The sequence below is a fragment of the Sardina pilchardus genome, chromosome 13, assembly GCF_963854185.1.
Source record: "Sardina pilchardus chromosome 13, fSarPil1.1, whole genome shotgun sequence".
NCBI lineage: Eukaryota > Metazoa > Chordata > Actinopteri > Clupeiformes > Clupeidae > Sardina > Sardina pilchardus.
The window spans coordinates 8,877,679-8,901,196 of record NC_085006.1 but is presented as its reverse complement, the minus strand read 5'-3'; the positions used below and the strand labels follow the sequence as shown (position 1 = coordinate 8,901,196).

General features: G+C 48.4%; 1 protein-coding gene across 5 annotated transcripts in view; it reads left to right on the top strand.

Moving 5' to 3' along the window:
* The first annotated feature begins 202 nt into the window (after positions 1-202).
* The window catches only part of tpst1 (tyrosylprotein sulfotransferase 1), a 33,845-nt gene continuing 10,529 nt past the window's right edge, over positions 203-23,518 (top strand). The window contains exons 1-3 of one of the 5 annotated variants that reach the window (XM_062551835.1): positions 203-320; positions 7,701-8,817; positions 19,042-19,240. In XM_062551835.1, coding sequence (XP_062407819.1) covers positions 7,964-8,817; positions 19,042-19,240 — 1,053 coding nt within the window. In that variant the 5' untranslated portion in view covers positions 203-320; positions 7,701-7,963. Of the gene's footprint in view, positions 432-1,483; positions 1,592-7,700; positions 8,818-19,041; positions 19,241-23,518 lie in introns of those variants that run through there. The other 4 variants (XM_062551833.1, XM_062551834.1, XM_062551837.1 and 1 more) reach the window with 4 other exon arrangements.

Genomic DNA, 23,518 nt, shown 5'->3' with positions numbered 1-23,518 from the left:
CCATACTTTACATGCATTGATCATTAACCCTGAGAGCTGCACAAGTACTGGCCCTTTAAATGGGCTGGCGTATAGTTAGTCCTTCTCACCAAGCCATAAGCCAATCCAGTACTCCGAGACAAGGTTGCTTTCTGATCTCTCGTCTTTGGAACGGCCTATCAGCTGCGCGCTTTCAGGGCTACGGTATCAGACTAGTAAAGAAGAGGTGACGCGTTTACCGTGATACAATTGTAGAGAAAGCAGTTTTTGGTGGACTTGCCTGTCGCAATTTTAAGCACCGAACGGAAGGAGCGGAAGACAAATGGAGTGTATAGACAAAGGTGCTCAAGCCCATGGAAGTGTTTGCTAACCAGTGAAGCAATTGTATGCCGCCGCAGATCTTCTGCATTCTAGGTGCGTTACGAATATAGCGGTACAGTGAGATTATTAAGGTACAATGTAAATGCTCGTCCTTTCCTTCCTTTCTTGTCAAGGGGTTCCTCTGGCAGTTTGTATCTGTGTGTCTTTTAAACAGGCGACCTGGCAGCAGTCTTATCTTTTTCAGGCAGATGCGAATATCGGTGTGTGAGTGATCAGTCTATGCGCGAGTTCAATGTTTTCCTGGCTGAAAAATTAGTGGGTCCTGCACGTGCCAATGTAACGGATAAAAAAAATAATAGTGCGAACTGACACATAGGTATGTTGTTACATTGTGTCAGTCGATCCGATCGCGCTCTTGCTTTATTCCTTGTTATTGGATAGCCATATCAATGCTATCCAAATAATAATGTGGGGACGAATAGGACCACTTAAGTCGGATAAGCTATGTTTGCGTTATTTCTTGTGTTGGCTGCAATACCTCGGTTAGTGGGCTCGCCTGTGGTTATGTAAACACGGATAGACACATTGTTGTTTGTAGTCAACAGATACATGAGAAAATGTTATTAAGAAAGCTCTGTGACATTCTTCTGGGAGGAAATAACAACTTAGTTATTTACTGTTTGGTCTATCTCGCGCCTTTAGTCCTGTCCGCGGAAGCACCGGACATAATTTATGTTTGGTAATTGATAAGAAAGCTCAGGAAATGTTAAAGTAGGCTACCAATATCTAACTTCTAGACTGTGGAGGCCTATGTTACTTTTGTTGCTGTCCCAGACAAATATTTAATGGGACAGTAGGCATCCGGTTATGTCTAATTGAAAGTCTGGTCCACGTCAGGGGGGATAGGCTACGGAATGAAGAGTAACGCACATGCATCATTAAATGCATCATATTCAAAGAGCGTTCTGAGGAGAACCATCTCGTCTCAGCACAATTTCTCCATCCTGTGTATTAGACCGATCTCTACAGCAAGGAGGAATGGCTTCTCTCTCTCTCTCTCTCTCTCTCTCTCTCTCTCTCTCTCTCCCTCCCTCTCTCTCATCCACAGAGTTAGGTGACTCATTAGGTGACTTGCCAGGGTGACATCTAGGTTATTGCAAAGAAAGTGGTTTGGTTTCCTGTTGGCTTCTGCTCAGGTAAACTGAAAATGTAACCTGCTGCGGTTTCCTTCTACATTCCCCTTGGTATCAAGACAAACAGGCCTGTAATGAAGTCTAGTTTACTTGTGTAGGTCTGTATACTATTGTGAATGACATGACACAATGTGCTCACATCCAGCTGCTGCTTGATAACCCAAATGAAATGTTTTTGAAGGCTGTTCTGTTAGTGATGTTTTTGTTGGTGGTTTGTGATCTGTCCGTTATTTTGGTTTTGACATAGAAAGGCTTGGTTGTAGACTGGCCGCTGTGCAATCCCCTACCTATGGCATGAGGAATTAGAACATATTTGAATGTACAGTTCTTCCTCTTATTTTTTCATGTCATGAATTTGATTATATTAGGATACATATCAACAGCTTTCATTTCAAAGAGCATGTTGTCAGGTACTCTCCATGGTGACCTTCAGCTTACTGTCAGCTTTACCAATCAGAACCAGAACAGTGGTCTTTGCATCATCATATGTGGTGCGTCATCTGTGCAATCTGTGTTTCAGGCTAAACGTAGTTGGGGGAAAGAAGAGTTGCATATGCTTGCTTTAAATCTTAATTGTGTGTCTGTTCTGGCAGTTTGTCATTTTGATGTTTTTTCCCCTTGCATTGTGCGTGTTAATGACTTCAATGGAGACAGTAGTGTGCTGCACTGGTGGTGGTATTGATTGCGGGCCTGGGTTGTTCAGCTCTTTTTCTGTCACAGTGCGTTTATTCAGGCTTTTTTAAGGTCCCGGTTGGGTTTGTGTCCCCTTTGGCTGATGGAGCGGGTCGCTGCATTTCAAACGACCCTTTGCTCTGGCATAGTCTGACCACCCACCTGTGTGCTGCGCCACCAGGCACTATGCCCATTAAGTTTTCACCTGCGGAATTAGAATTCAGGGCTGCACAGGATACGTGCTGTACGACTGCCAAGCTGCTCCGTGTGGTCTGGTGCACTTGAGGAAATGATTCCCTTTGAAAAACGGCACAGACTGAAAATGCTTCAACTGCTCCTGGTCAGAATAAAGAGCCTATTGTGTGCACCCCTTTTTGGTGTTCTGTATCATTTTGCACCTCTTTAGAAGCCCTCTGTGCCTCTCTTGGGTGAATGATTAATCCAAAACCGTGTGGTAGGGTAGCGGTGTTTTAGTTAGAGTCAGTCAGAGGACCACGTTGTCCTGTCATTCTGTGTGGTTGGAGTAATTGATTTTTGTGGAAAATGGGGCCTCTTTTTTTTAACACAAATAAAGCTTCCCCGCATTGCCAAATGGCTTTACAACGCAGCGACAATGTTCCATTGATTTTAGGTGGTTGTTGGCTTTTGTGCAAACACCACTGTTTGTCAAGACCTCAAATAACAGGACGAAGTGGACTACTAGACCCTGGACTTTCAACCTGTGGAACAAACACGGATGCTCTATCAGTGTGTCCGGTAGATACATATAGAGCTGACGGCGCTGCCTTATATAAACATGAGTCACTCCTCCTGTTAGTTCTATGGTTCCTGCTCAGGCTGATGTCTCCGCACTTGATATGACTTTGAGCTAAATGGAGATGGTAATTGATTGAAATATGTTATGTGTGGGAGGCACATTCATTTTGACTCTGAAAGGAAAAGCAAGCAGTCTCTTACTGTCAGTGTTGGAGGGAGCGGAGCAGCGCCTTGTGTCTCAGCGCGGTAGCTACTGTCACGCTGCTGATCTAGATTGGCCTTGAAATGGGACACATGTTGCGTTTTTCAGACACTATTGTAGGTAGATTTATGTGGATGTTAAATCAGATGTAGTACAGATGCAATTAACAGGTCATAATGAACGTAACGTAATCCAGTTTTATCTTCACTGTCAAGTCATTTCATATCAAAGGCGGATGCTTATCCAAAAAGAAGGAGAGGAAAATCCTGACAGTTGATACTATGATGTTGATGTGAGGAATAATTGTAGGTTTTAGACAGAAGGGAATGACTAATTCCTATGCATCACAGTTTTACTGTGGTGTTGTTGCCTCAGGCCTCGAGTGAAACAACGCATAGGTCAAGTGTCCGTTGCCATATATCCATTCCCTCCGCTACGACTGCCCTGCTTTGATGCTGACACTGACACAGGTTAGAATTTGAACTATGCGCTTCTGCTCACATGACAAAACACTGCGCCCCCCATGGCTATCATATTTCTGTCAAGCAACGTTCCAATAATTTTTGGTCTTGTTTTGAATTATATTCCGGAGCCAGTTGTGTAATCCCTTCAGATTAGTGAGTGAGACAGACAAAGGGACGTTTAATGGTCTACCGTGACCATAAGGGGTTTTACTGGCTGGCTTTATCCTTCAGTGAGATTTTTAGTGCACACTGCAGAAGACTCTGCGTGTTATTTACTGATAACCCCTCACCGCTGAACGTGTTTTACATGTCGGCTTCTTTGCCATGGCTTTGATAAGTGGCTGCATAGAGGAGGTTTTTGTGGAGTTTTGCATACAGTTACCGGTCCACTGGTGTGTGTGTGGAAAAGGGATCGGGGGACTGCAAAGATTCAGTGGGGAAACCCTTAAGCTGTAATCTAGGCTCTGACAGTTTTTCCAGGGCAACGAGGTATTTTGCATAATCTTTTGGAAGATGGATTATTTACCTCAGCCACTGAATATTTTTGGCCTCTAGCTAAAGATCCTGTGGCTTCAAAGCCATTCCCCCTCTCTCCCAACTGAGCTGTTTATGAGACTGTACGCGTTTGTTAGCACATTCAAACCCCCGTTTACAGTATGTCCCAATCTCATGTCCTCTCCCTGACCTTAGTGCCTGATACATTTGGATTGTTTTTCTTTGTGCCGCTCTCTGAATGCCTGTATTGTATTGAGAGTGGACAGACACCGCCTCCATGGCACCTCCTTTGGTTCCTTGATCATATCTGAAGGTTGTTTTTCATTTGTGTCAGACTCAATCAATGCCAGTGAGGCTGGTGCCTCCCAACAACATGCATGGAAGGGGATGGCCCCAACAGCTGAAGAAGCTTCATTCAACATTGTTAAGATTTTCCATCTGGGAAAATCCATTTAGTCTTAAACCCACCCATCCCCCCACCTTTTTTCTTTCTAAAGCAGGCCCTTCACATCTTGTCTGTCAAGCCCTCCTGGAATGGTTGTCCTTATTAAGTGTTGATGTGGTCTGGTTTCAGCATTGGCCCATTGAGAATACCCAAATGGATCAATGGAAAAATCCAGTAGAGGATATCGCTAACAGACGTGTGGAGGCTCTATTAAATTAATACCAACACCTTCTTGATTTCAGCTTCACAAAGGTGAAACGCGAAACCGCATTGGCCAGCGCTCAACCGCAGTAGTAATTCAGTTGGGCGGCTCACCCTTTGGACGCTGAGGAATGCCGGGCTGTCACAGGTCTTCATTTGCTATAAGTGAGGCAATGTTTGTTATGGCATACTGGTGGTCCCTAATTTGACAGACCCCATGAGGTTTCAGGCGTTGGTTTGTTTGTCTGGAGGTTGTTTGTGTACATTTGGTTAGCACGGGGGTGGCGGTGGGGGGACCCATGTTAGGAGCCTCTATTAGCTTGCTCCTGATTTGCAGAGGTGTCGATCATTAGGTGTGTGACTCCTGGCCCTCCCCACAGAGCGGAGGCACCAAAGATAGGATCTGAAGGTGTACGTTTGCATGGACAGGCATGGAGGGGTGGCTGGGGGTTGATACAGTATACTGTATGTTTTGTAAATGGAGGAAATCGGTGTGGCGCCAGTACGATCCTTTTCTAAACTGATCATTTCATTTTTGATTAAACCTTCTTACGTGCAGCATGGCCTGTGTAACATGGTCTGATGAATCATGATGGTGTCCTATAGTAGGTGTGACTTTGCTAGTTGTCTTCGATGCCTTCTCATTGTGTGTGTGCAATAGACTGTGACGCCTCATCAGCTCACCATTCAGTTGCCTCTACTGTACTGACTCATGATGACCTGAGAAGCCTTTGAAAGTTAGGCTGGCTCTCAACAAGAACATGTATCACAGGAAGTTGTTTTCGTTTTCGGGCATTAGCTTGTGTCCAAGACACCTGAACAGGAACAAGGCCTATTATGACTACCAGCACCTCGGTCTGTAAACACAGTGCAGCTCATGAAGGCCTTTCAACGGTGTTTTTCGTTCGTCTGTTATTGCCCATGGCGGAGAAACCCTGGGCTGACTCTGTACTAAGGTTAGTGGAAGTAGGCGACCAAGCAAGGCCATGATTAATGCTCGGGGGAGGAGAAAGGGAAGGCCAGCAGCTTGTGACATTGACAGCTTCTCGCGGCGCTTGTGCGTCTCCCCGGGAAAGACAGCGGTTGTTAATAACGGAGGATGGATGTAGTGGCTTTGTGTGGCGGCGGCTTTTGGCAGAGGCTGACGCGGGTACGTGAGCGCGTACGTCGCCAGAACTCTTGATTGAATAAAGTAATTCCTCAAGTGTTGGACTGAGAATAAATTGTGGGGGTGGCGGAGACGGAAAGGAGGGCAGGGAGGACGGGCGAGTGAGTGGGGGGGGGAGCCGTCGCTGGCGGTGTTGTGCTGGAGCTCGCCATCATATTGTGCGTAGGTGTCGTCCTTGACTGCGTCTGAACTACTGAATCTACTCCTCCCACTAGCTCAGTCGCTGTAGAATACCAATCAGGCAGGCAGGTTGGCTGGCATTGATAGGTTCCTCCATCTCCTCCTTTTCCTCCTCCTTCTCCACACAAGTGCTTTTCACTCTTGACAATCAGTGGGCAATCATCTTTTGACACATGCGGATTTTGTGCGGGATTTACACTGACCGTTGTCCACCCTTGACACGTGTAGCTCATGATCCTGAAGTAGTATGCTATTGCATTGCGGTCGTTGTGCAGTCGGCTGCTTTTCTGTTTTTTTTTTTTTTTGAAGGGTTCCTTTTGTGTTCTCTTGAGGCCAAGGATGCTTGTGAAGCCTCTCGTGCTGTTTGCCCAGGTCTGTGGTGTGTGTTAGTGACCGTTCATCTGAACTCTATCAAAGCATGCGAGTCCAGCTAGATCTTTGAAATGCTGAAGAAAAAAAAGCCTACGTTTGCACTCTCAGATATAGTCATGGAATACTCCTCTGGCTCACATCCAGAAAAAACAACCCCCTCTTCCTCTCTCTCTCTCACACACACACACACACACTCACTTGACTCTCGGAAAAGGCTCTCGCGGAGGTGAGGGTGGCCCCGGCCTGTGGGCCTCCGCAGAAGGCTCCCAGCTGTGCCGCCGCCCTGCTGCAGCAGCCCGCTCCTGCCCGCTACTGCCCGCTACTGCCCGCTACTGCCCGCTTCCTTCCCCACGCTGACTGCGGGGCCTTGAGACGACACACAGAGCCAGACGTGCTGGGAGAGGTCGGCCCCTCTGGTCAGAGGACTGCTCAGGCAAAACCTCTGAACAAAACCCAGGCAACCAGAGCCAGTGCAGTGCGGTGGTTTTAATGTGCGATCCCCTTGTGTTAAGCGTGCCGCCTACACCCTAAACACTGTGTACAGCTCAGGGCAAATTGAAGACTTCAAGGCTATAATACATCTTGTTTCTTTTTTTTTCCCTCCCTCATCGAAATAAACACTTGAAAAGAAGAAGCGGAAAAAAGAACATTAAATGAAACATGAGTCAAGGGTGAAAGATTTAATACGGGCTGTATATAGTTTTTCGTTTCTCGTTTCAAGCTTTCATTTGTCTCTTATCTGTCTTCAGGAATCAAATTATGCTTATCGTTCAAAATGCTGAAGATGTAAAATCTCCGCTTTCACATTTTGTATCCTTTCCTGGAGTCATTTGTATTCCACTGAGTGATTGTGTTTGTTGTGACAAGGCCATTTTTTGGTGCTAGCCTTGTGTTTAATACTCATTGTAATGTCGCCCTTGTGATAAATAGGCAATTCGGATGGACCTGTGAATTGTTGTAATTAGAGTCTCTGAGTGGATGAAAGGGGTTTGAAGCATGATTTAGTTAGTATTAGGCACGTGGTCTTGTCATGTATTTTACAGACAAGCTGCATTTAATGCGAAGATGTGTTTTTCTGTAAATGCAGACTATTTTGAATGCTGTTTTGCTCACAGAGAAAGTACGCTAAAGAAAGCCGCTTTATAATGTGATGAAAGAAGAGAAGTGTTTCTTATCAACCGTGTGCCAGTGAGGATGTGGTAGACATTTCCTAAGCTTTCATTAAGATGCCATCTCTGTTTCTCTCCCACAGGCCTCATGGAGTTGGGTACCCGACGAGCGCTGGACGCCACCACCACCACGACCCCCTCCTCTCTCCACACGTCCACCGACAGCCAGCCCTGAGCGACGGGTTCGCACCTCTCCCCTCCCCCTCCCCTCTGCCACACCCCTGCCCCCTCCGCCCGCCACCCGCACCGTCTGCCCCTCTCCCCCTCCCCCCCTGCTGCTCTGCTGGCTCCCCCCGTCCTCCTCCTCTCCCTCCGCCCCTCCGCTCCTCCGCCGTCGGCCCCCGAGATGATCGGCAAACTCAAGCAGAACCTACTGGTGGCCTGCCTGGTCATCAGCTCGGTCACCGTCTTCTACCTGGGCCGGCACGCCATGGAGTGCCACCACCGCGTCGAGGAGCGCGGCGGCGGCGGCGTCGTCCAGCCGCTGGTGCTGGGCAGCAGCCTGCGCGCCACGCTGCGCACCGGCCAGAACCTCAGCAGCCCGTTCGTCTACAACAAGGACATGCCGCTCATCTTCATCGGCGGCGTGCCGCGCAGCGGCACCACACTGATGCGCGCCATGCTGGACGCCCACCCGGAGGTGCGCTGCGGCGAGGAGACGCGGGTCATCCCGCGCATCCTGGCCATGAAGCAGATGTGGAGCCGCTCGGGCCGCGAGAAGATGCGGCTGGACGAGGCCGGCGTCACCGACGAGGTGCTGGACTCGGCCATGCAGGCCTTCCTGCTGGAGATCATCGTCAAGCACGGCGAGCCGGCCTCCTACCTCTGCAACAAGGACCCCTTCGCCCTCAAGTCCCTCTCCTACCTGGCCAAAATCTTCCCGCACGCCAAGTTCATCCTCATGATCCGCGACGGACGCGCCTCCGTCCACTCCATGATCTCGCGCAAAGTGACCATAGCCGGCTTCGACCTGGGCAGCTACCGGGACTGCCTCACCAAGTGGAACCGGGCCATCGAGACTATGTACACGCAGTGCCTGGAGGTCTCGGACAAGTGCCTGCCCGTGCACTACGAGCAGCTGGTCCTGCACCCGGAGAAGTGGATGAGGACGCTGCTGAAATTCCTCAACATTCCCTGGAACGAGGCAGTGCTGCACCACGAGGAGCTCATCGGAAAAGCTGGAGGCGTATCGCTCTCCAAGTAAGTGCCGATGGCGTGTCTCTAGGGACTCGCCTCCTTGCGTTCTTATCTTCCCGTAGGTTGTGTCGAGTATTCCTTGGCACGACTCGGCGTGTGGGAATCTTCTCTCACAAACGTCTTCCCCCGGTGCTGCGAGCCGAGGCGGGGCCACAGGTCACCTCCCTTCGCTGTTTTAAGTGCTAAACAAGCAGCAATTGTTTGGCAGTAATTACAAGCTCTGCTTGAACACAAAGCAGACCTCCAAAACTTTCCATCGCTGAGCTAGCATCCCGCTGGCACCCGAAACTTCCAGAGGTATCTGGGTCATTTCTGCTCGGCTAACTTATCTCTTGCACTCTCCTCTCTCTCTCTCTCTCTCTCACACACACACACACACACACACAAACACACTGTTTCGCATGTCCTTAAAAATACCCAGGGCTCTGAGTCTGTTTTCCTTGTACTTGCTCGCCGATAGAGTAGCACATTCCTCTCCAAGCTCTGTGCTGATAAGAATTCTAAGAAATAGTCTACTGAGAGTATATCATCATGTTTATATGACTGATTTTGTCATTTCCTGCAGCTGCTTCTCATAGCTGTGCACTTAATGGAAGTAATTGGGGCTAAATTAGCCTAGCCACAGCAGACTGTTAGGGTAGGAGTGATTTAGGTCGGCCCCACAGCATTCTTTCAGCATGTTACAACTGGTAGGCACCTCCGTAGCTCCATGGGGAGATAGACAGGAAATATCCAGTAGTACACTGACCGAAACATTTGTAATATCTTCCATCCACTAGGACTCTTTCAAGGTGATTTGAAACAGCTACAGTGTGTTTGTGTTAGTCTTTTGGCAGCCCATTTTCATAAACACAGGCCTTGGGGTGATTGTAGCACAGCCTTATTGTGTCAGACATGTCCAACAGTTCATTTAGTGCCTAATCCTTAGAGAGCTTCAGCTTCCCTTCCAAGTACAGGACAAGGTTAGTGTCCACTGCATTGGTCTCTTTCGCTCTTGAGGAATTGCTCCGACTTCTTTGCATCTGGCACAAAGCGTGGCTGACCTTAGGTCTATGTTTAATTTAGTTTAATTTCTGGTCGTTGGGATGTGGCTAGTGTGACTCACATGGCCTCCAGAAATGTTGGGCGAGAGCGGGGTCACCCACCACTGCCCTGTGTCTAAACTGGAGCCCCCCCCCCCCCGCGTTGGCGCTCCCCCCTCAAGATATTTGGCCTCCATCTGGTTATGGTCTGCCTCTGGGATCGCACAAAGTTTTAATAAAAAAAAGCTTACAGTCAGAGGGAGTGCATACTTCTCTGGTGCGTTACACAAGCCAGCTCCGTTACTCCCCTCCCCTGACCATAGCTGTGCTTCAGCGTCTGTGCTTGTGAGGACGTCTCTTTCATCCCACTGTGTGACTTAGATCTCCACACATCTCTCTCTTTCTTTCTTTCTTTCTTTCTTTCTTTCTTTCTTTCTCTTTCTTTCTTTCTTTCTTTCTTTCTTTCTTTCTTTCTTTCTTCCTCTCTCTCAACTGTTTGGAGCTTTTGAGGCTTACATGACTTTTAAGTGTGAATTCCAGTCCGGAACATTCTGCATTGTATTCGGTGAACATGGGTCCTTTATTTTTCATATTGTCTGGTGTCTGCAAGCACACTTGTTCCTCCAGTCGAGGCAGTGAGTGAGGTGTTTTCACAGGCTTGTGTTTGTGAGGAGTGTGATGGCGGTCGTGGAGAGCGACGCACAGGGAACCCGTCCCCTGGGAGGAAAGGAGGGAAATAGAGCAGAGAACTGGTCTTACACAGGGGGGTTCTTTGTGCCTAGTAGGTGGTGTGGTATTTCAAAGGAGGGAACACACACACACACACACGTACACACACCCACACATGCACACACTCTCTCTATCTCGCTCGCTCTCTCTCTCTCTCTGGCATACTCATACAGTGAACTACATATCCTAGGAATCTGACATGCTGATTGAATTTGTGTTACCACCACAGTCACATGGGGATGTAAGAAAGTAATGGCAGAAAAAGACCTCTTTGGAGGCTTTCAAACTAACCCAGAATCCAGCAGAGCAATTTTTTTCATTTATCAACATTTTTTGATTAAAAGTTGTATCATGAACATCGTCCGCTCGAATCCGAGCAGTAATCTGATGAAATCTGCCCAATCTCCGGGAAATGTCCTGGAAAAAAAGTCCGCAGAGTGACCTCTAAAGCTGCTGCACGTCGTTCCCAGAGCGCACACTCTCTCTCTCTTTCTCTCTCTCTCTCTCTCTTTCTCTCTCTCTCTCTCTCAACTCCAGCGGGGACACAGGGAAGCCAGCCAGAGGAAGATGAGGACGACAACCAAACTATGTGCTGTTCTCCGCTCCACTACGCGACACCATTCATGTGCTGTGTTGCAATAATAAGTTTCAGCAGACATGTTGCGCAATTCAGAATGGCTGTCCCACCACATCCTTCTGTCTCCTTCCTCTTCCCTTCCTCTTTCCTTCTCTGTTTCAACCTCCAAGAGTTGAGAACCGTTTTGGACTGAAGGACTGACGCCGTTGGCTGTATGTTGGTGGGCGACATTAAGGCCCAGTGAACCCTCTCCTCTCCCCTCTGGCTGTGCGTGGCTGGGTTGGCAGAGTAGCTCTACTGACCCAGGGCTGGGCAGATTGCTGTGAATGGCGTTCATTGATTTTCCTTTTTTCTTTTTTTTTTTTAATGCCCTCCCCCTTTTTTCCCTCCACCCCGCTGGGACACTAAATGGTGGCTTGTCCATGATCAGAGTGGCAGGAGCTCTGAGTCCATGGAGGGACCGTGTTTGCAACGAGACACCGCGTACCAATGACTCGTCCTACCACACGGATTAATTGATTATTTATTAAAAAAAATTGTTTCGCCCATGTTGGACGCAATAGACAGAGCTGTTTCTGTGGTGAATTGATTCTATCCAACCCCGCCCCCCACCCGCCCCCCCAACCCACATATATACACACACACACACACACACACACATCTCCCTGTGGCCATTTCCTATCTTTGTTTGCTGCAGCTGTCTTCTTGGCGTCCGCTGTTTGGTGCGTATTGACTGTTTCTATAGCAGCACAGACGGATCGTATCGGTTAGCTTCTTTGCATAGGCAGCGAGACAAATGTTCGACGAGCGAGAGCCGTGTCCCGTTATCATCAACTCCTAAATCATCGCTCGTTCTAGACGTCGTGATTCCGTTTTGTCTTTCCCTTCGTGTTGGGGATGATAAAAGAGTTTGTTCGAAACTCTATTCCAGGGTAACACATCTGGTGCAGTTCCCACTTGAATTGTACTCTGTCGAGGCATACATTTTTTATTTAAATTTTTTTTTTTTTGCGTCAGGAAAGTAACTCCTGAGGAGTTTATCACAAAAGCTGCAGCAACTGGGCTGGCAGCAGCAGAGGAAGGGCCCGGTCCTCCCATCAGACGGATCGGAGCGGGCCTCGGGCCTCGGAGGAGGGTTGACGGGCAGCTCTAGTGGTCTTTTAAAAGCCCTTCATCATGTGCACTTCTGGGCTCACCAGCCCCCTTAACAGTGGTGGGCCTGAGTGCTGGCTCGGCTCCCTTCTCTATCTGCAGCCACAGACAAAAGGCAAGAGCCCCCCCCCCCCCCCACACACACACACTCTTCCCCCCTCCTTCTCAGTTAGACGACAGAGAGCCAGAGGGATGGAGACGGCAGGCTGAAGGGGGTCGAGACAGACAAGAGAGAGACAGACGGAAAGAGAGACAGACGAATAGGCGCATAGGGGGGAAGAGAGAGAGAGAGAGAGAGAGAGAGAGAGGTCAGCCACAGACACTGACCAGCTGCTTGTATGCACATTTAGTACCTACTGACTCCAATCAAATATTCATAAACGGCGACCCGCCACACCAGACCTCAGGGGACCCGGTTTGGGTGGTGGTGCTAAAAAGTCAGCACAATGCGCCCCATGTGACCTGCTCTACCCACTCCACTGGCTATGGTTACGCCGTTTAGGCTCAATGATTGAAAACAATCCGTTTTTTGTCATGCTTGCTCAGAGCTGGAACCCACTTTATGATGTCTGTTCATCATATCGTCTCTGTGTTGTACTTGAGGTTTGTTTTGTGCTATAGTGCTGCTCTGATTGCATTGCAAGAGCTCTGTTTTGTTTTGCTGTCCTTTGTCTCCCTATGACACAGTCATTATCCGACCACTTGAAACCCGCTAGTCACACAGAATGGCATAGAATGAGCTCAGCTCACCATATAACATCAAAACGCTCATCTTGGGTTGAAAGTTGACAAGGTAATTACCAGGAGAACCCAGAAATGTGCAGTTACGTCACACACACCAGCCAAAAGGGTGTCCCATAGTACATCCAAATCCAAACTTTCTAGCGAGGCTAGCATGTGGTCCACAGTCGGTGAAAAAAGCCTGTACTTACTAATAGTTTAACAACTTGCCCATCCTCCATTTCACTGAAGTCATGATATGATATTTGGGAAGTGGAAGGGTGTGTGTGTGTGTGTGTGTGTGTATGTATGTATCCCTGGGGAAACCTGTAGGCCTGTGATCTACTTTTTTATGCGAACATCAAACCTTCCCTTCATTCCGCAGGGGGACTAGAGGATTGGCACTCCATTACATTTTGCTCCTCACAACACCTGCCATCCACTTAGCGGTACCAGTTGGCAGCCCCAGGTCCCTACCTCCAAAGCACCATCAATCAGACCACCCCTCCCACGGCCTGTCTCTAGACCCTGGGCGGGCAAGCATATAGGCGAGCTGACGAGGACCTGCCCATTAACATCAATTATATGCCCATGATTTAGAGACCACTGCTACCAGCAACCACGCCATTACTTAGAGCGGCCCCTGGGCGGCAAAGGGTCTCTCTCTTATCTCCCTTCAGTGATACAGCAGCACCATGCAGAAAGCACTACCCCCCCCCCCCCCACACACACACACACCCCACACATGAATAATTGACAAACAGCCAGAAGCCATTAAGTGCCTCTTCCAGTAGAGAGCGTCATATGACATTTGCTTGTTTACTGATTTATTTATTTCTTTGTTGACTTATTTATTTATTTATCGTTTTATTTATTTCCTGTTAGACGCAAGGCGAGGAGAGGAGCCTGGTGTAATTTGCGTGATTGAAGGCCCTGGGAGAGTGCGGGAGATGCACGAGATAGAGAGGGCCGAGGCCAGAGCTGCTGTGTTGGCAGGAGAATAGAAATCCCCCATGTGCCCTTCCCCTGCTCCTAGCTATGGACAATCTATGGAGAAACAGATCTTCAGAACCATACCGGTTGTCATTGAGAAAAGAATCGGTCCTTTTTCATCATTTTTGGGTGCATTTTTTGGTAATTTAGCTCACGTTGGGCTTTATTTGTTTTGCTGTTTTTTTTTTGGGGGGGGGGGGGGGGGGGTATTCTGCATCGCAGCGCATATGGACCGTAGGAGGATCGGATGAAGGCTGATTCACGCAACCAGTTCATGATATGAGACCGGGAAAAATGACTGTGCAGATTTACTCTAAATCATGCGGGATCACCGTGTGTGTCTGTGTGTGCGTGTGCATGTGTCGGTCTGTGTGTGTGTGTGCATGTGTGTGTGTGTGTGTGTGTGTGTGTGTGTGTGTCTCTGTGTCTGTCAGAGAGAGGTGTAAATGAAAGGGTGAGATTGACATTGTCTTCCATCACCTCCACAAAGTACATCCTGTAGAGTTACCAGTCACACCCCCCTCTCCCTCCTCTGTCTCTGTTTCGGTCTCTCTCTCTCTCTCTGTGTGTCTCTCTGTCTCTGCCTCAGCAGATGCCACCCTGCGGAGTGTTAATGTCTTAAAATATTCATGCCAGTTAGCAGTGCTGCACCAAAGCCCGCCTGGCTCCGCGTTTGTTGGCCATGGCAACAGGAGAATAAGAAAGATGCCTGCTTTCCAAGGAGATTCAGAATGAGTCATTCCTCAGCAAGCCTGTCAGCAACAGCTTGGTATCCCTTTCTGAGCCTGTTTCTCTTTCATTGTTTTGTTTGTTTTGCCTCCGTTTCATTTTTGAATTTGGATTTGCGCAGAATGCCTTCAAGGGAACACTCATTCATTTGTGAAGAAAAACAATAGAAGGGGGGGGAAAAAGACAAGAACATCATGCTGGCCATAAAGAGAAGGATGGAAGCATGCAAACCATTAACCATTCTGGCTCGCGCAGTGTCAGAGTGGGTAGATAGGATGCACTCTCTCTCTCTAAATGGATCCACAATCAGCACAACTGACAAGGGACTGGACTGGGCAAACGCAGTGGACATTTCTTTCCTAAATGGACCTCAGCGTGTCTGGGGATGAGTATCCTGACTGGTTGTGAGGATGTATCTTTTAAGTGGGTGTGTGTGTGTGAGCGTGTTCCCCAGTGACAGTAGAGTACACTACTACTACACCCACAGTGATGGAGCCTCATGTTAAACAGGGGCGGTGGAAGTGGTAGTGGTTAAGGGCTAGCTGGGCTAGCATGTAGCCTGAAAAGATGTGGGCTCAATTCCTGGCTTCCACCGCTATGCCCTTGAGCAAGGCAAGTGAGTTTCAAGGCAAGGCAACCCAAAGTTGCTCCACGGACAATGTAGTCCCTTGCAATATTATAGTCTAACATAATGTAAGGCACTTTGGATGGAAAGTGTCTGCTCAGTGAATGAATGTAAATGTAAACAAGTGGGAGCGGGTAGACTAATCTGGTCTGGGAGAATCAAAATACAGTTTTCTCTTCCCAGCATCCAGTCCCGCTCAACCACATCAGACAGGTACACAGTGAAGCGAGATTAGTGGTAGGCGGAGCCTCAAGCCAGAAGTTCAAATGAGGCAAAGAGAGGGGAATGTGTATGGCCACTGCCTTGTTGCCTGTAATTATTGTTTGCCGTTTAAAGCAAACAATTTGACATGTTTACACAAAAACATTGGCAATTCGAAAGTTCAAAGAAAACACATTCGCCACTAATGTTTATCACTGTTTATCACTGTAGTGAACGTCCTTCCACTAATCTCGCTTTGTAGTGAACCCCCCTGATCGAGCCTCTCTTGATACATTTTGAAAACCTGATTTGGTTTTGGTAAACCTAGAACGTTCTAATCAGATGGTGACTCGAGGAAAGCTGGAGAACATGCCTGTGGCTGAAAAAGCCATTGGGGAGTGGCTAAGAGGGGGAAAATGGGCTCAGCCTCATATGTTACAATGAATAAAACTGGGAATGCCTCTCTCGTTAGTAAGATTTAATTTAGCCTGATGAGATTATAGCCCGGGCTTGCCCTCATTTGGTTTCCACGGTTTCCACGCTTTACCGGGGTTTGTGCATGTTGCTACAGTGTTCTGGAAACTGCACTTGCCAGCGTCCCTTTTTGAGCTTGGCTGTTTGCGGCCTGCAGCTGACCTGGAGACTGCGCTCTCTTTGGCAGTGTGGCTGTACACACACCACACACACACACACACACACATACACAGAGCAGTTATTCTCCATTCTCTCTGTGGTGTTTGGTAGGGCATCAGAAGGCACGCACGAACTTGGATCTGCCGCTCTTGCGAGTGCCTCAGCAGTGCGACATGCCAAAATGAGTCATGCCACAGGCCTCTCCCCAGAACGTGGTGAGCCGCTAAAAGGAGACGGGGGGTTGAGGGGTTGGGGAGGGGAATTCTCCTTGATGCTGGTCCCTCTGGCTGAAAAGAATTTGTCCTTCTGTTGATCCGACTCCAGTCAAGTCAGCGAGTGTTTCTTTTTTCCTGTACGGTGCTCAAAATGCCTCACTTCATATCCTTCCCTCCTTTTTTTCCATATCACTCCCATCTCTCCATCTTTCAATGGCACATCCTCTTTCCATCACTCCACTATTCCACCTCTCTATCCCTCTCTCCCTCTCACTCCCTCCCCTCCTCTGTCTGTGTTGGTATGCTGCTGCTGTGAGCCTCCTCTCCTCTCCTCTCCTCCCCACAGACGTGCAGGGCGTCTCTGTGATGGCCATGAGGCAGGCCTGCAGCACATCTCCTCTGTCTCTGTTGCAGATGGCCTCTGGCTTAAGTGCGGCTGTCTCCCATCTGCGTTCAGTTTGTGTGTGTGTGTGTGTGTGTGTGTGTGTGTGTGTGTGTGTGTGTGTGTGTGTTTGCAGCTAAGGGGTGGGCTGGTGGGATGTGGCTTAGTGAGAGAACTCCAGTCTGGCTGACATATTTTGATGTTCCCCCAAAACAGACTCAGTGGAAACGTGTGTAATAGCATCATTGCACGTGTGTGTGTGTGTGTGAGTCTGTGTGTGTTGAAGCGTGAAGGCACTTCGGTATGTGAGTAAGGGTTCCAGACAGGTGGACTGTTGATCTTTTCTAGTGTGATTATTCCAAAGACGAGACCATTTCTCGTCACTGCTTGTAAAACTGTTTGAAGAAAATGTTGTAACCCAGTTCACAAAATACGCCCTGAAGCTTTAACAAAGATGTGGTGGATGTTTTGTGGTGGTTTTGTCACTCTTGTCTTAGTGATTTTGAAAACCCCTCAAGTATACTTGTATACCACATTTAAGCCGCCTCACTAGGCAAATTCTTTCCTTGTAAATCCGTACAGTCATCCTAGGAGTCACTAAATATTTCATCCACTCCAATAACTCATTTATGCGCTTGTGTTGTGTATTTGTGACATATTTAAACAACAACACACATGAGGCCCTCCCTCGGCATCTACGCTAACTGTTGATGTCAACTGTCAACCGTAGACACAGCTGAGTGATCTGCAGCCTGCCATGACCCCGCTGCCTGATGTTGGCACTTTGTATTTCATAAGAGGTGAAGGTATACTCCACTCTGACTTAAATCTGTGGGGGCAAGCTTCAAACAAACTACGATAATAAAAAAAAAATACAGACTTTTTATTGTTAATGTAATTATTTTTTTTCTCTCCTTTTTTTGTACATGTCTCAGACCCATGGCTAGGCCAAACCTTTTTTTTTTTTTTATCCCAGTGTAATTTTAGAATGGCTAAATCCTACAACAGTTGACCTTTTTCACAGGCTGCTGCCAAGTGAGATGCAACAGAATTTAGCTGGCTGACCATTGAAAAAAAAAAGGGAATGTTGCAATATTGTGAAAGCACGTAATCACTAAGCTTGCAGTGCTGGCTCTTCCTTTAATGTTTCAGACAGAAATACAGAAATGACAAAAAAACGTTCAGCTTTGACATCAATGGGCAACGCATTTAACAATTACTCCTGGAGCTGCTTTAGCTTCTTCACAGGAGAACTTTAATGGAAGATGTGTGGTGGTGTGCTGGGTCTTTTTAATTTCGAACGGCAGCACACATGTCAGTAAATCTTCTGTTGCGACTTGGGAAAACCATTATGACGGAATGTATGCCTGCCTCTCTGTTCAGTCCCCCAGCCCTGGTTCAGCTCGCAGTTCCATAAAGCAGAGCAAAGACTGTGCCTCATTAGTCTGAATATGTTCGTCACACTCAGCTTCATGCTTAGCCAAGATACAGTATGTCTCTGACGTACCACTGGCAACAGCTGCAGATGAATTTGGTCCAGAAAATGTCTCCGGCTCCCGCCCCTCCTCACATGTCTGCGCGGCGGCGGTGGTTTTATCAGGTTTTTCCATTTACACGGGGTTGCCTCTCAGCCAGCGAGTCCTGTTCTGTCCTCGCTTATGGCCGTATGGGGAAGAGTAGTCACCGCCAGCTAATCGGCTTATGGAGCAATAGGGTTTCCGAGGGGGCTAGTACATCACGACGGAAAATAGCCTTTTCACAAGTGTCGTAATATCTTAATCGAATCTGATTGCCGCGTGAGCCATGAAATCTGATGCGCGATGACAAGGGAGATGAGCTCAGAGAGTGAAAGGCCATTCATTCTGGCCATTTTATGGGGCGCTTTAAGGCTGCTGAGGACGAGGGGCCATCTTTAATTGTGTTGTGCGATCCAATTACCCGCAATTAGCCACCAAGTGTGAGGGGAGGAGGGCCCTGTGGGGCCCCGCTGCTAATCTGGCCTCTGTGTGCTCCTGTCTCCGGCAGGCCCATGTGTTTGTTGTTTGTTTGTTTGTTTGTTTGTTTGTGCGTCTTGAAAGATCAATTGTCCAGGTGATCAAGCTTGTCGACGGAGTGGTGTTATCTGAGTGAGAGACAAGCCTACGGAACTCTATGGGTCATTCCACCATGTGGTTCTGTGGCCCAAGGGGCTGTGTTTTTGTTGATGTTGACCTTGTGTTTGTTTTCTTGTTTTGTTTTTTTGTTTGCAGGGTAGAGCGGTCGACGGACCAGGTGATCAAGCCTGTCAACGTGGAGGCCTTATCCAAGTGGGTGGGCAAGATCCCGGCCGACGTGCTGCGCGACATGGCCGTCATCGCTCCCATGCTCTCGCGGCTCGGCTACGACCCGCACGCCAACCCGCCCAACTACGGCCGGCCCGACCCCCGGGTTCTGGACAACACTAGAAGGGTGAGTCGCGGCCGCTGGCCCGTCGCAGACGTCGAGCCTCAGCACTAAAAGTCCTGCCGCAGGGCATCAGGATTTCCTCACTCGCGTATTAAAGTCGTTTGTCAGGAAGGCCCGACGTCCCTCGACACCCATTCGTGCAAAGCTGCTGATCTCCAGCTAGACAGATTCATCATAGTCTCGCCTGGGAGTGGCCTATTTTTCTAAACCCATTTTACATTTCTGTGTCACATTCTCACTGACTTTGTAGATCAGATGCCCTCCTCATGGGCTATACTGCAATACATTCCCCTGTGTGTGGTCCACACATAAAAGGCCAAAGTAACCTACAGTCTTGACCACGCAGAGAATATAGACCGTGGACTTGACTGTCAGCTTGAAGTCGGCAAGGACCATAATGAATCATCCATATGTTCTTTTGACCTTTTGATGTAACCAGGGCCTTTCTCTATTACCAAGGAGGTATTGTATATGCTTGAAAAGGTAATGTAATAAGGCGTATGTAATCTCTGGTGGGCTGTATCAGGTGACCAGAGCACAGACGAGGCTCTGGGGATTTCGTAACCTTCAGCAGAATGTTTGGTGTTTATTTTTATCTTCTGATCCCAGCATTAAAATGCATAAATTCCATCTCGTCCCACACGGTCGGGCTGCCACGTGTTGAAGCCGCCACTTAAGCTTTGAGTTGTCCCGCGTGGTTGGCGGTTCACTCTGAGGTTGCGTTGACAGACGTGCCTAACAGTGGCGTCCCGAACTGAATATTTCTTCCCCCCCCCCCCCCCCTCCCCTCACATTAACCAACACCTTGTGATTTCGTTTGCCTGAGCACCTTTCTCTTTTATGTATCCTGAAGGTCCTTCATGCTCGCCTCTCCTAACCGCTTTATGCTGCCTGTCAAGGGAGCATTTTATCTCACAGATTCTTTTTTTTTTTGTGTGTTTCATCTGTTTCAATTTTGAGTCTCTTGTGAGCGCAGGTTTTAAAAGCAAAGTGAGTGCTGGAAATCTGAGTCCAGGGTAGTGTTTTAGCGCTGAGTGCTCTAAACACTGTCCCAGAAGAACTAGCCTTAATATCATTGAGCAGATGGGAGTAGCCCAACCTCCATTAGGACCTCTTTCTCCCCCGTTTTAATACCTTCAGATAGCTTGAGACGCTTGGATGAGGCTGTTTGTTTATGTTTATTTTTTGTTTCACGGTTATGATGACCGTAGCACATTGCAACGACCGGTACGGTACAGGGCAGTGCAATACAAACAGTACAGTACATGACTTGAGACGTGAAGTCGATTCCAGTACCTCCAGATTGGCGCGAGCCATCAGCTGTAAATTGAAACACTCCACTCAATCTCTTTTAAATGTCATCATTCCTCTTAGATTATTGATTATTAATAATTTGTAATGTTTCATAATGGACACTCACCTACTTTATTCTGTCAACATAAAACAGATACTCCAGACTGTTATAGGATGAGATTAGATTGGCAAGTAATTGCAAGCAGAGTAGTCTCTCCCATTCATATATCAAAATCTAATATTGATTGCTTTTTCCTGTTACTACCGTGCTGGCTCTGTGGTCTTGCAGAGGAGGTTATTAACCTTCTGCTCCTTTAGTTCTGAGTAACAAACACTTCCTGAGGTTATAGGTCAAGGTATAAGGAGGGTATGCTATAAACGGAATTTCCAGACTGAGCCTGTCATACTGGCTTCAGTAGGAGATTCCCAGGCTGACATTGTCACATTTTCTGGGAAATGCTTGGCTGAGGGGGTTGTACGGTTTCTGCGTCATCCCAACTAAGCACAATGTGGTTCCATAGCTGCATGAAAGCCATGCAGTACTTATTACTGCAGACAAACTACTCCATCACACCCTGTGGGTTTTTTTCTCTGTAACAGCTAATGATGAACTCATTCACTGTACACAGACCCATTGTGTAATAGCTGGGAACACAAAAAAAAGTAGTTGTTGTCGCTTTTGGCTCCCTGTTTTTCTCTGTATCTTCATCTCGAAGTTTTGTTGAGCCAGAACGAGGCTGAGTTGGGTGGTTCCTGCCGGGAACCGTGCTGTGAGCTGCGTTCTAATGAGAACCATACTGCCGCTCTCTTCATTCCACCCCCCACCTCCTCCCCCCCACGCGTCCGGGGCTGGGGAGCTCTGTTCAGTGGAATTCAGCCTCTCGTAGCACTGCGGTGTGGGGCGGTCCGGGCTACTCTCTCCGTCTAGGTCTCCACGGGAAGCCCGGTATCCATCCTTGAACATTGCAACACTTTTTCCATGTGGCGGGGAAAGACGTGTTGGGAAGTGGAGGGATTGGGCCGGGGGGAAGAAAGACGGCAAGCTGGGGGGAAAAATGCATGACGGGACGGAATCTTCTGGAAGGGGTGGTGGTGGTGGGGGAGCGGTGCAATGTCTGTGGTGGGAGGCATTCCTAGACTGCTTGAGACGGTGGGCTTCGGCGATGCCTGACCACAATTCATACGATGGGGCTGAGCTTTTCCCTCCCCTTCAATTTATTGGGTTTTGCTATGTGTCTGAGTGTGAGTGTTTGAGTGTTTTCAGTGGCTTGAGGGTTTGGTGTTATTGCTCTTATATTTATTGCCCTCATCAGACTCTGTCGTCACAGCAACGTTCATCCGCTCTGCCGGTGTGGTATGTCCCCTGGCGCTGTCATTGGTCTCACACACCCCTTCTTGTCATCTGTCACCCGTGTCCTGGTGGCCTTCACAGACAGAATCCAGCCCTCCTCCTCTCTCTGTCTCTCTCTCTCGCTCACTCTCTGTCTGTCTGTCTGTCTCTCTCTCTCTCTCACACACACACCCTGTGGTGGTGTGAACTATCTCTGGAGGAATCTGCCGTTTTACAGACATCCGTGTTGTTTTTAGTAGTTTTTTTATTTTCCGGCGCCGATTCTCGCCAGCTTATCGGCGGAAACAACAAAAAAAAAAAGCCCAGATCACTTGAGGATCATGTAAAACGATATTGGGCCCATCCTCCACCAACCAACGGGGCCTCACAGACCTGAGTGGAGAGGTTGGAGTGGGCAGGGGAAGTGGGCCGAGATGAGGCTCAACGACTCCTCCAGATGTTAATCCTCAGGAGGCTCTCTCCTGATCCTGATGCTTTACACTGATTACAAGTCAAGGGAAGCCATGAGCACTTGGGCCTGCCAAGTCACTTTGGCCTTGGCAGTCTCTGCTGCTGCTGCTGCTCACTTTATTTATTGTTACTTTGTTTTGTTTCTTTTTCTTTGACATTGGACCAAGTCACAAATATCGGGATGTAACCGTCTATTTATATCACGCAAACTGTGGTCAGAGAGAGAGAGAGAGAGAGGGGGAGAGAGAGAGAGATGTGCGGGGTAATCCAGGACACTGAGAGGAATGAAGGCACCCAGGGAAAGAGGAGTGGATGGGTGAACACCATCGTATATCTCGCCCTCTCCCGCTGCCTGTGTGTGAGAGATTGTGAAATGGAGGGAGGCATGTTCATGTGCGTGCGAAAGCACATTTACAGTGTACCCCAACCCTCCCAATTTGCTTCAGTTTCTTTTGTTGGCTGGATATTGTTTCTGCTTGTCCACCCCCCCTCACACACACACACACACACACACACACACACACACTGCAGTGAGATCCTGCCCGTCCTTCCTAACAGGGGGAGCCCAGTGCTGCACATCTGCAGTGTATTACTGTGCTTCCCCTGGCCCAGGCCCAGCTGTGCTGCTGCTTACTCCCCCCACTCCCCCTCCTCACCCCTGCTCACCCCTGCTCATACATGCACAATAAGACTTGCCAATAAACCCCACCGCACTGTTAACAAGGTGTGCACCCTGCACAGGCGTCAGCAGGGCTCTCTCTGTCTCTTTCTCTCTCTTTCTTTCTTTCTTTCTTTCCTTCTCTTTCTCTCTCTCTCTCTCTGTGTAGCTGTAGGTTGGCGGTTTACACTGGGTCCAGCTGTGGCAGTAGACTTAAGCACAGGGATGAGATGGGCCGATCAGTAGCACTCAACACTGAGTGCTCGTAATCTGCTCTTTGCACATCCTTCCCCAACTTTCCACGGGTCACGCAAGTGTGGCCCATTTACACACGCTGGTGAAGATATGTTTTGTCTTTTTCAATTTTGGACCATCATTTAACCACTCAGCCTCAGCTATCTGCACAGTTGATGTTTATTGCCAGTTAAGTTTCAGGCAGATTTAGGATCTGCCCGTCGGACTGTCCAGAATCCTGGATGTGGACGTGACGGCGGCCTCGACGGCGGCCTCGACAGTCACGTTGCTGTTT